Source organism: Symphodus melops (genome assembly GCF_947650265.1).
Source record: "Symphodus melops genome assembly, chromosome: 1".
NCBI classification, from domain to species: domain Eukaryota; kingdom Metazoa; phylum Chordata; class Actinopteri; order Labriformes; family Labridae; genus Symphodus; species Symphodus melops.
This window is the reverse complement of record NC_136691.1, coordinates 42,514,376-42,527,786: the sequence shown is the minus strand read 5'-3', so window position 1 is coordinate 42,527,786 and position 13,411 is coordinate 42,514,376. Positions and strand designations below refer to the sequence as shown.

The window sequence follows — 13,411 nt, the reverse complement described above, 5'->3', positions numbered from 1 at the left end:
TTCATATTTGTTCAAAATTGCTTGTAATGGCTGTAGAGCTGATGATCGATGACATCCTGAAATGATGATGGTGATCCCAAAATGCTTAAAAAAAAGAGAGAGAAGCCTGGGGGTGGCATTTTTTTTAACTAAACTTTGGAATAAAAATCTTCAAACAAGGCTACTAAGTGCTTTACATATTTCATTGTCCACAGAATTCACCAGTGCTATTTGAACATCCAGGAGTCATGCAAATATTTTACAAGTCACAGAACATGTTTAATACGTTTCAAGGATGTGACAGTGTGCAGCTTTGAGAAACATTTCTTCCTTTGAGGCTTTAATGCAAAACAAAACAAGAAAAGGATTTTTAGAAAAGCCGGGTAAGTCAAACCTTCTTATAAGAACAATCTTTGGAAAAAGTCGACAGAATATGTAAACCACATAATTTATAAATGAAGCATCACACGAAATGATTCTCTTTTCGTAGCAGGAAGCATCTTACAAACATGACACAAACTGATAGTGTTCAGCCCGTAGAGTTTTTGTACATTATTCATCAACGTACAAACAGTGGAGTGAAGGCAGTAAAAGGTGGTATAGTCTTAAATAGGTTTGATGTAGGTACTGTAAACATGAATAGGCTCAGTGACGACTGGAAGATACATATTAATGCTGTAATAGACATCATTGTTAGCCACTTTAAGTCAACTACTGTATTTTAAATGTTTCAGTCAATGGATTGTGGTTTACATAAATATTACCATTTGTCATTGTTCATATCTAAAAACATCAGTAGAACAGAGAATATCTGGAGGCAGGAGACAGCTTAAAGCTCTTATTTATATAAAATATGTGATAAAAAGTTTGACTGTAATGCCCAAGAAGTTTTCAGAGCATCAGCTATTGTAGTATTGCTATGTAAAACGTTCTCTTATATTACACACACAACATGACCCACTTGAGGACGGTGTGATGAGATTTGAAAAACAAGACAAAAACAAGAAAAGCTTCATCCTAGTAGAACACTTGCTGGCCACAAGGTCCTTCAGAAGATTAAGAAGAATTCCTTTAGCAAACACTAATGTGTACGTTTGACATGACTGCGCTATAAAAATTCACATTCTCAGATCGTTTTTTGTCAAACAACTACAATCACAGTTTCCTCTGTACTGACGTACAAAAGCCCTTTTGAGATTTTTAATATTGAAACTCTTGAGATGAAAAATGTTGGCAGTGAACTCTGCTGCATTAGAGGTAACGCCTGCCTACTGGGAGGATAAACACCACATTATCTGGTGGATGCTCATCTCTCTAGAATTCCACCTGAAGCCACTATAAATAGCAAATGTTATATAATGTGGCATTCAAGCTTGTCTTCACAAAAAGCTTGCAGCAAGATGCAGACACACATCTTGAAACCGTTTCCAGTTTTCCCAGGGATTAGAGGTCATATTCTGCTGCGCACTGTTGGAGGTACCATTCATACAGTTTCCCCTGTGGAAGAAAAATAAACTGTGTGAGATGCGTCATAAATCACAAATGAACCCTTCCCCTGACAGGGATGTAAGGACACCTCAGTACAGATAATATAGATTAATTAGACAAAAGAAATATTTCCATATATTGTGTAAACATTGCAAAAGACCGATTAATGACCAAATAGCACAACTAACATTATGCAGCACAAAACACAGCGCTACATTGTGAGCTCGTGACACCAGGAACATATCAGAAGTCTTTAAACAAGCCTACTAACTGCTTTACATATTTCACTGTCATTCGGATTTGAAACTTCTCTCGCACAAACGAGGGCAAGACACACTGAATAGACTACATGTATTGTAATGACTATGGCTCATGTTTAACACATTTGAGCCGGTTGTAATGACCCAACTTTTCAAAGTCAAGATGTCAATATATATATTATGTGACCAGAAGAGGGCGGTTCAATGTATTTCAAAAGTCGTATGTGCCTCAATGCTGGAAACACAGGCTGTACCAGTGTATTTCAAATGATTTGACTTACTTGTCCTATAGACGTATTTAATGTATAGATATATTGATTTGATTTGGGATTTGTTCTCAAATTTACAGAGTTGTTTTTGGTTTGTGTGGAATAGATTTTTCAAAAATGTCTTTTCTTTTCCAAGATATTACTTCTTCATTAGAATTTTATCATGAACTGAAAACAATTTCTTCATGAAAATCCGGATAAAATGGTTTTGTAAACTCAGTATCAGGATATGTTTCGTATTGTGGGATCAGTGTATCCTTACATCCCTATTATGAGACATCAGACAGTAGCACACAATAAAATCTAACCTTCTTTGTTTTGACGATGTCCTGGATATATTCATTGTACTCTGCCATCAACTTCTTCTCCTTCTTGGTCAGAGTCTTATTCCCGCGGCTGAGAACGAAGAGCATCACAACAATGGTCACTCAGAATTTCAAGAATCATTTTAAGTAACCTGCTTATACATCTGTTTAAGTAAGCTGGTCCTGATCTAAATGGTCATCAGAAGTTGGGCAATAATTCATCATTTATTCATAATTTATTATTTGTTATTGATTAACTTGATGATGATATTCTCAATTTATGGAGTGTTCAGCAGTCGGAACAAGTTCACACACCTCTCATATCTTGAAGTTATTGAGTTTATTGGCTTATGTATTTGACAAAAAGCAACAGCATTTTTGGTGTTTCATTAACACTGTTTAGTGTATGTTTGTACTTCAACACTCACCCTGCAAAGTACTTTGCTAGGAACAGCAGAAGGTAGCAAAAAGCTCCGAAGAAGATGACAAAGACAACTTGTCCGTCTTCTGGTATCCAGTCCCATAAAAACATCACTATCCCCTGAGAGATACATGTTGAATAGACACACAGAGACCCTGGTTCACAATGAAATGAGATGATGTTCTACCGTGATGTTATCTGTTAGCTGTAAAAAGAAATATTGCCAGCGTGACTCACTGTGAAGATGGAAACGGTCCGAGCCGGCCCTTCACCAAGCAGCTCATCCAGCTGCTCTTTGGAGAAGGTGTTCACAATGAAGCTGAGGATGAAGAGGGTAGGGAGGACAATGCCCAGTGCCCCACAGAGGAACGAGTGAATACGGACACTTTTGTTGTACGTCGCGTCAGCCCTGCATGCGCACAAAAGAAATCTGATTTTAATATCACATTTTCTGAAGAGTAATATCTGCAGACTCTTATCTCCTTTTTTTGCAGGTGGCATCCTGCATCTGGGTTAATTAGCTTTAGTCGTAGTCTGAATACAGTAAAACACGGCGTGCTGTGTGTCGCGAGTCAAACCTGTCTTTCTCCAGTCTACTGCTGATTGTGGAACAGATAAGGTCACAGTCTTTCTCCAACTGATCCAAAGTCTTCTGAACAGCCTGGTTTATAGTCTTCTCGATGGTCTGACACACTCCATCGATCTGGTTCACGCAGCGGCTCGGCTGGAAAACAGCAAGGGGGAAAGTGTGCATGATTTTTAAAGAAAGGAAGTATTCAATATAAAATCACAAAACCATGTTAAGCATTTAAATACCAGGGAGAGACAGTGAGTGAGTTCATGTTATGCTGTGTCTTTGTGTTAAGATCCTTCTGGTAGTCTGGACTAAAGGATAAAGTTTGAGCTAGCTGGTTGTCAACCATTGTAACTACTGGTCAATAACTCTAAAGTGATATCAATTAGAAGTGGACAAAGGTAGAACAGACTATGATCCTGGGTTCGATCACCAATCATAGACAGGGAGATAATAATTAAGATAATAAATCTATATGAAATGCCCCTCGCCCCATTTAATCATTTTGGTAACAACGCTAAAGGGTTCAAACTGGCAGTCAGTAAAAACCTAATCTCTTCCATTTTGAATCCAAACTCTTCATATTCCCGGTTTGTATGGACCATTTTTTCTGGAAGCTTCAACAACAAATGCTGCTTCCACCACTAAACCTGAGGGTGTTTTGGTCACTTTGCAGGAAGTTAAGCTGCACTTGCTCGAAAAGAATAAATTGGACTTCTGCAGGAATGCACAAATCTACATTCAGTACTGGGGCTCCTTGGTTGTAGATCACAAGATGGTGCAGCAATAATTCAGGACTTGAGCAGAAAATGTCAAAGGTGGCTGATCTGGGGCCATGGTTTACAACCCCTGCCCCACCCCAGAGTAGATAAATCTCTCATTCATTTCCAGCCACCAGGAAACCTGGAGCGGAAATTTACATTCAAGAGTAATCAATAGCAGTTCAACCCCGAGGGAAGCAGAGAGCTTTAAATCCAGACCTGAGATCAGATCCGGTCTGACATCTGAAGGAGGAAAAAATGTAAGCAAGAAAAAAGAAACAGCTCCTGACTTGTGTGGGATGAGCAGAACAAAATGTATTAATTTATTTGTGTACAAAAATTGGATTTGTATGAAGGTATGGGATGAGGAGAATTTAATGGAGGTAAACGTAAGTCATATGAGAATTACAAAAGGAGGTGTTAAAAATTCTCAGTCCAATTACAAGCGTTCCAATCTCATCTGAAGTGAGACCGCATGCATCAGGCTGTTTGGTGTAGACTTCAGGTGTATTGCTCTAAAAGGAGACGTGTGTTTCTCTATCCAGTCATACGGGGGAAGGTTCTTGCTTGTAAAGTCCACTAAGTATTGGTATTTGAAGCAAATGCATTCTAGTATTTCAGTAATTTTTATTTTATGTATCTTTTCTTTCCTCTGTCATGATGCTTTTGATGTCTTGTGTAAAGCACTTTGAATTGCCTTGTTGTTGAAATGTGCTATATAAATAAACTTGCCTTGCCTTGCCTAGTATTTGGCACTTTCTTTTCTTGGCAGACACTGTTTTTGCAGATGCCATGACAAACTAGACAATCTCAAAATGTTAACTGTCAATCAGAGAAACATGCAAACAGTCTTACCTTCTGTGGGTTGGGTATGTATATCGTAGGCATCTCAAAACCACATTTGTTAAGACCTGGACGGCGACACAGTTCCTGGACTATCTGCATCATTACCCTCTGTGAAAAAAAAACAAAAAAACAAGGACAGGTCATTATATTGAGATTAACTTAGATTTTAGATTAAATCAATTTGTTTTAAAAAGATACGATTAGTGGACCAACCTGTCTGTCCGTCTCCTTCCCAGCTTCATCTGCCTTGCTAAGGTAGAACAGCAGTTTGTCTCCACATTTCTCACTCAGCTTCTCCACGATGTTGAGTGTGCGCTTGCAGAGCGCCTGACCCATCGGGTCGAAGAACACAAACACCAAATCAGACTGTTCACCTGCACCCAAAAAAATGACATCCTTAAGACAGACACAAAAAACGCTTTAGCGTAGAAAGTGACACTTACAGACGCAAAGACATACCCAGCCAAGTGATGGCGCTGTTGACATCAAACGGGTAGACCATGTCCCCGTCCACCAAACCCGGCGTGTCCACAAATGTAACCAGACTGAACTTCTTTTGTTTGGAGGTGGAGATCTCAGCAGACAGATAGTCTGTAACACCTGAAGTAAACACATAAACACTGCGTGTGTGCAGGTGCGTCCCTCGGGATAAATTCATAATAGAACACTGATGATGAAATAAAAGCTGAGTCCCTGCAGGAAGCTGTCACCTCTAATGACTGTGTTACTGTGTGCTACTGGAAGCCGCAGTGCGGTCAATACTTGAACCCCTGAGGAAGGACGGTGACACTAAAGATCAAGAACACTTTCAACTGTTTTCTTAGTTTAATGCTGTTGTTTTACTAGCAGTGTGCATTTGTATTTTAAATCGTAAAATGTACTGAGTAATCTGGGACAAGATACTCTACATGATCGTACTATGTAGATGCACTAACACATGGGAGAAAGTCTGTCAGCAGGCCACACCCTAACTGACAAAACATCCAATCAAAAGCTTAAAAAAAAATTATTAACTCTTATGTTTTTTCACAGTTCACTCTGCGCTGATCTGTTGTCATGGTTACACACACAACAGCTCTTCAACTGGCAGCTTTAGCGTGGGGCGTGGGACATAAAGCTAGCCAGTGAAGAACGACTGTGAGGCAACGCACTGTTACGTTACGACACTCCAACGCAAGCCAAATACAAGTCCCTCTGAAACCATAAATCTGAGCAACAGAAACAGGATCACTACTCAGACAAACGCCAACTATTAACAGAATAAACCCCACCCACGTCCACCAGCACACCCTCATCTTTGCTCCACATCCCCCACACATACATACAGGCCTGGGATGAGACTGAGGCTGTTTCATAGCAGGAGGCAGGTGTTAACAGGCAGCACAAATCACATCATTGTACTGCAGAGAGCAAGGCTGCTGCTCCTGGAGCACATTAGCATTCCCTTATGTTTTTCTTACATCAGCATGGACACATCATCAATGATGTGTTTTCAATATGCCTCTTTCAACACCATGTAGAAGTATATTCCAATTGTTTGATTATAATATTACTTTACGCAAAAGGATTACTCTTGCTTTCATGCATCAAACATTAGATAAAGAAATCTTTTCAATCGATCACTATAAGGCTGCTAAGCCTTACTTTTCCTCTTCAAAATCATGCAAAATATACACATGCACGCATCTTAACATAACCAATTAAAGAAATACAATACATGCACCTTTCTTTTTTTTTCTTTTTTAGTAAGGCAAAGACAGCAATGATTGTCTTGCGCGTTAAGTTCTTCAAGTGGCTGTAACTGAGAAGGCTACACTGGAGGTCTCATACACGAGGAAAAGGGCAAAGGCTGCCATTATGCTGCATTGACCAAGACTGAAAAAAAAAGGAAACGTGTTGGACAAACAGTTCAAACGAAACACAATGCACATTTAACTTCAGTGAAAGAGCAGAGAAAACAACCACATAAAAATTTTAAAAAAAAATTAGAAATGTCACCTGGAAGGTACTCTTAAAACTCTCATGCAGCCTAACCGCAGGACAACAGGTTGCAAAGTTCAAGACAAAAAGACAGAGTTACACATCCTTCATGTTAAGCCTGGAATGACATTTTAGAAGCACTTCCATGCACGTCCCGAAAGAGAACAAACTGTAAAATCAGCTGCTACTCCCACATAAATATAAATGCTGCTTTTTTGATGAGTCATCCTCAGCTCCTGAGAGGTTGACAATTTCCTGATACAGTGGATTTTCAGAGGCAGAGATGAGGTTCAGATAAGAAGATTTCCAGCTGTAGATCGGTGATGCTGTGCATGGCTCAGGCCTGCGGGGTAGAGCTGCTGCTGCTGCTGCTGCTGAAGCTGAAGTCGGGGCTGAGGCGTCTCTAACGGCTGTGACATTTCTCAGCAGCTCCTCCTGACTCCACTGCACTGCTGTCGATGGGGCGTGTGACTCACAAGCCATACCGTGAGCGCTCCCAGTCCGCACCCAGTGAACCCTCGCTCTGTACACTTTAACTGTCAACACACACACACGTATACATTGCTCCCCTCCCCCTCAGACAGAAGGCACACCCAGACGCTTCCTCACGACCACCTCAACATCCAGAAGCTTCAGATCACTGCTGCTGCACAGCGAGCTGAGAGTGATTGTCTCAGCACAATGTGCTGTAATCATTTCACTCTTTCTTCCATGTGAGAGGAATCTCAACAGGGATCACATCTCAGAAACTACTTGCACAGATATAATAGGAGAGGAGCAGGATTCTGAATGAAAAGGTAAAAACTTGACACGTCAAAGCATGACTCAGCGTTGAGTCATGAAAGTTAAACATCTGAACTCAACCTGTAATCACAAGAGACAAGCCTCACATGTGATAAGTAATAAATAAATAGTCCCAGCACACGTTCAAATAGCCAGTGGATGACATGTTGTAATGCTCCTGTGAGAGGAGTTTTGTCTTTGCAGGCTGAAATGACTTTTCTATGCTTTTATCATTTATGCCTAAAAATGCCATGACAAAAGCACAACTTCAACAATCACAAAGCAACATCAGCCAAGAAACAAGAGAGGGGGGGTGTCGGAGGGGTCTCACAGTGACTTTATGTTAAAAGCTACAATACTTAAGCTTGTTAGCTGAATAGGCTTTATAACCCACATCAGGGCTTGTCATCTTAATTAGTAACCAGGACATACAGGAAAGTAATCATGGGTCTCTGAACAACTCACAGGTCATGCTTTTTTATGCTGAACTGATCACAAGCCTCCAAAATGTATTCTTTGACCAAATGGGGGCAGCAAAAATCAAGCTGACAATCTTTTGAATCATATAAAAGGAGTTGTAAGATCCTGGACTAAAAAAAGTACTTGTCACATTTGTTGAGACATTAATTTACTTAAACTATGTGAAAACAACAAATGATGTCATATCCAGTCATCATTGTAGTTCAATTGTGATTATGATAAACTATCTGAATGACTGTGTGGATTCAGTTATAAGTGCTGATCAATAATCTGCAGATAAATATGTAGACGTATTGTACTTTGTGTCAGAGAGTAATGCCCTAGAGAGAAAGAAAGAGAGAGAGAGAGAAAGAGAGAAAGAGAGAGAGAGAGAGAGAAAGAGAGAGAGAAAGAGAGAGAGAGAGAAAGAGAGAGAGAAAGAGAGAGAGAGAGAAAGAGAGAGAGAAAGAGAGAGAGAGAGAAAGAGAGAGAGAAAGAGAAAGAAAGAAAGAAAGAAAGAAAGAAAGAAAGAAAGAAAGAAAGAAAGAAAGAAAGAAAGAAAGAAAGCAAGAAAGAAAGAAAGAAAGAAGGACGCTGCAGTGATGCAGCGCACGCTGACAGGCCCTGGCAGGATGTTGACTAAAGTACAGGAGCTCGTTGTGAGTCTGGAGAGAGCGAGTGTGGTGTGCAGAATGGAGCTTTCCACCGTGTCCCTCTGAGAGCTGGATTTCTATCTTTCTCTCCTTCTCTCTATTAATCCCTCTTTATTGGTCACTGGATACTATAAGAATCATAACTAAAAGAGGAGATATGAACGTCACACTTGGCTGTGCATTCCCTTACATTGTTGATAATTTGTTTGATGTGTTTAAAACGAGTAAGTGAGAAAAACATTGAAATGAAATCATAATACCTCAAATATCCCAACAGCTCCTCTCATGAACAACAGACAGCTGTATGAGAGAGAGAAGCCCAGCACTGTGTGCATACAGCATAGTTATGCTGCTATAGGCCTAGACTACCGGGGGAACTGGCACCTTTAACTTTCTCCCCCCCCATCATTAAGAATGATGCAGGGTTTACTGCAGTGGAAAAACATTTTAAATCTGTTTCGAGTATTAAAAGCAAATCCACACAAAACGGCAAACAATCCAAAGCATAGGACTAACATGCACTTTTAAAGACAGTACATGTTTCTGTTGCTGAGACGAGAATAAAAGACTCACCTTTAAACTCAAGGAGCGGTCGAAAGTGAGGGTAGAGATGTAGCGTTGCATTTCCCTGTGAAAGAGTAACAAAACAAAAACAGTCACATGATGAGAAAAATATTTATGTGCAATCAGTCTAAAGCTGAGTACGCTCTCCTCTCTCGAAACATTGCACTTATGCTCAGTGCACACTCTTTAAGCTGTTTCTGTATGAGGGGGTTTATCCTTCGGCTATGCAGTCCTTTACCGCAAATAGATTATTCGTCTTCATCACCTTCAGTACAGCAGGAGATGAATGAACACAGAGGCAGAGGATGAGAGGAGACGGAGAGGTAGGTGCCTCCTGTTTGTGTGTGTCTATTTAAAGCCTACAGAAAGACAAATCATCACTGACTGACAGAGCGCCCTGCAAACAGGCTGACATTGAAAACTATCGCTTCACCACCTTCAAGACTGGCTACAGCTTTAGATATATATTAAAAATAATATACATTTCATTAATTGAAGAAAAAGCTGGTTGTTGTGTTTTTATCCATAAGTTAGTTAATAACACTGAATATGAAGTCTGTCAGTATAAGAGATGGAAATGTTGCTCTTCTTACCGTCAGTGATTCTCTTTTACGACCACTTGTGATGAATGTGAAGCCCTGAGTTTCGATGGCGACGCCAGCTTTCTGTATGTGCTCTTCAACATACCTGAAATCACAGCAATCAACAACAGCTGCAACAACCATTTGTTTCTTTGATCTTGTATTTTTCAGTGCAAGTGTACAAACTGACATCTTCATATCGCTTAATTTGATGGGCAAAATCCTCAAAGACTCTTTATTTTCAGATACGTCAGGGAAGACGAAAGCCTTAAAAAAGGATGAGCAATCTGTCAATGTGTAAATAAATTTAAAAGATCAGTATTTTCATAAGAGGACTTACTGAAGAGTGATTTCAAACCAAAAAAATATCCTTGAACTTTTACGTCTTCTCATATCTGTTAGATCTCAGTATTTGCATAAAATAAGACTTTTTTTCCCACACAAATGTTGAGCATCCTGAAAGGAAACACTGGAGCATCCTCTCAGAGAAGATTTGAAATATCGGAAAATAAAACTTATATATTATATATGCTACAATTTTAAAAGGTTAAAAAGGTTTATTAAATGATGACTCAACAAGAAAATAAGGTGTCAGGCTCGTCTTATGTTTCTTTTTCCCGTTTCCTCTCACTTGTGTACACCTGGGGACTGTTGCATGATTGAGCTCCACAAAAAATAAATCCCTCAATGAATCGAGTACCGCATTTTATTTTTAAAGCACAGATCCCATCAACAGAGAGATGTTTTACCAGTTAATGAAGGAGCTCTTCCCTGCAGAATGGTTACCCATTATCATCACTATTATCTTCTTTCTGGGCGGCAGGAGACGCACTCCCAGGCTGCTGGCAATCTTCACCAGACCTGAAAACACACAAAAACATATACGCACACATGATAAGCAGGGCGTGCAAAAGTTAAAGTTGCATCCTCACAATGCAATGTGCTAAATCAACTGTAAAAAAAACAACAAACAAACAAGTGTTTCTTTCCCTATAAATGTGGAAAATAAACTACAGGGTGCTCAATACATCTTTGTAGACAGCAGCAAGTAATTGTTGACTAATGTAATTTACTTTAGACATTCTGTCACACATTTACAAGTTGTTGTTTTTTTGTCTCTTTTTGGAAATGACATTTAGAATAAAAAAGAAAATGATGACGTTTACTCAACGCTAATGCATCTCCTGTAACAATACTGCTGTGAAGGTGAGACAGGACACAGTGAGGCTCATAACGCTCATTGATCAAGTGAACCTCACAATATAAAAGACGTACTGTTGTACACCGCACAAAATAGACAAGTTGTTGGTTCAGTCCTGGCCCCTCTGGGCTCAACAGTTTGTTTCATACAACATGTTGCAGCCTGGGTGTTACCTGACAGAGTTAAAGCTGTGGGCTGCACACAAGACACAGTTTGTCCTCATGTGATGATTGACACTGACCGACAGCTGCAGACCACAACCAACTCTCCACCTCCAACCAGAAGCCTCTCGCTTTTAAAGTCATGTGTAACTTCACAATCCAACTGATCTACAAAGTTAGATAACAGCATAACACGCCTGTTTCTGGAGCAAGGTTGTTGTTTTAACCGGGTTGTTGAATATTTACCATTTTCGCTGTCCACATACAGACTGTGGCATTCTTTCAGGATCCTTTCACCCGGTGTGGTGATCGCAGACTCCAGGGGGTTTGCCACAGACCGAGGCTTTCTGCCCGACATTACGACCACCAGACACCAGCCGCCTCTCAGCGGTTCCCCGTAGACCTCCGGGGGAAGGGTTTCAATGTTGCACATCAGGCAGATGAAGTGCGGATGAAGCGCCGCCCAGCGGCCAGACCCTGACATTACACCAACAACAGACCAAACATAAACAGTGACAAATCCTGATGATATCCTATTAATTTCTCATATGAGAAAATGTGTACATTTATTATCACAGATTGAAAATCCTTAGACACTGGGAAATAATTTGTCAGACTTTTCATTTTATTCTTACTTGAGCCTTCTTGGGCTGGGTATGTTTTAATGTGTGAACCATAGACAGTGTATGGTCTGAATGGGTACAACATGTCACTGACTAGCTGTTTGTCAAAAATAAATATTTGCATTTTTATTTAAAAAATAAGATGATTTGTAATGAATACAACACTGTAAAATATACACACAGAGCCTTTTTACTACCGATATTGGCTTAATTTAATACAGTTCTTCAGTTCAGTTTCTGTAATAATTGTATTTATCTATTCATGTGCAGAGTAACATTACATGAGTGAATGACCAAAATGACATTTTCTGCTAGTTGGGCAATTTGATTGGTTCATGTCATTGTATATCTGATTGAAATACATAGACATTTCTTGAATTTCCCTCGGGATCAATAAAGTATCTATCTATCTATCTATCTATCTATCTATCTATCTATCTATCTATCTATCTATCTATCTATCTATCTATCTATCTATCTATCTATCTATCTATCTATCTATCTATCTATCTATCTATCTATCTATGGATTATGTTGACTTTTAAAATAATGAGACTGTTAAAATTGGAGCAACGTGGATGTGTGGTGGAGGGTATTTTGATGCCATACATGAAGGATAATGAAGACAAGGAGAAGGTTGAAGAAAATGTCTTATTGAAACAATTGCATTTAAGAGCGTACATTTGCACCTCCTTACATTAAAAGTAAGTGTTTTTTTTAACTGGCTAACCTACTGTTTAGCTTGCAGGGAGTGAATAGGTATTTTGTTGCATAATTTAAGATATGAAAGCCTGCACACTGCATATTCAATTCAAACTAACTTAAACTTTTGGCATTGTACAAATCAACTGGTGCTTTTGTGTGCCTACTTATTTGATTTGTTTAGGAGAAGGCCCTATGGCACATCATCGATGGTAGGTTTACTTGATTTGCTCATTAACAAGGTAACATGTAGTACAATTCATTGCTGTAAATAATGAAACAGCATTTTCTGTAGCATTATTTGTTAAAGCGTCATAAATCCTTAGCTCCGGCTGTTCATAATCCATCTAGCACCCCAGCCAGCTGCTTATCGAAACCAATCATAACCCCCTGGTGCCCCGCTGACCTGGAAGACCTGCACGCACAGCACGAGCCCACGCTGCTCAAACATGCAGGGTGTCCGGTTGGATTGAGGGAAAATGTCAAGCCACCTTACACTCAGTGGTCATTTAAAAGTCTGTGGGGGCCCTGAGCAGGGCAACATGAGAGTGCTGTCAGATTGGCCCCCTTTGGGAGGTTTCCTACTGTCATTGCAGATTTTGCACATATTGGGCCAGTGCTTTGGGCATAAATTTGTCAGCTCTCAGGGGCCCCCTGCTGGTTTGGGGCCCAGTTCAGTTGCCTTGCCTGTTGACAAGCAGCGCCTCTGCACTATTATCTCCAGCAATGAAAACTGATGATATTTCAAAATGATGAAATATTGATTGTCACAGTTCTTTCTATCCAGTGCTTACAATTTTA

General features: G+C 39.8%; 1 protein-coding gene across 1 annotated transcript; it reads right to left on the bottom strand.

Annotated features, from left to right (window-relative positions):
- Nucleotides 1-14: 14 nt before the first annotated feature.
- On the bottom strand, nucleotides 15-11,718 carry LOC306827828 (uncharacterized protein; the record flags this gene model as incomplete). Its single annotated transcript, XM_079349895.1, has 12 exons — nucleotides 15-1,476; nucleotides 2,305-2,392; nucleotides 2,730-2,842; nucleotides 2,960-3,131; nucleotides 3,301-3,446; nucleotides 4,913-5,011; nucleotides 5,117-5,277; nucleotides 5,363-5,503; nucleotides 9,352-9,406; nucleotides 9,936-10,029; nucleotides 10,673-10,784; nucleotides 11,532-11,718. The coding sequence occupies 12 exons, from the start codon at nucleotides 11,716-11,718 to the stop codon at nucleotides 1,423-1,425; spliced, it is 1,422 nt and encodes a 473-aa protein (XP_079206021.1). The 3' UTR covers nucleotides 15-1,422.
- Nucleotides 11,719-13,411: the final 1,693 nt, after the last annotated feature.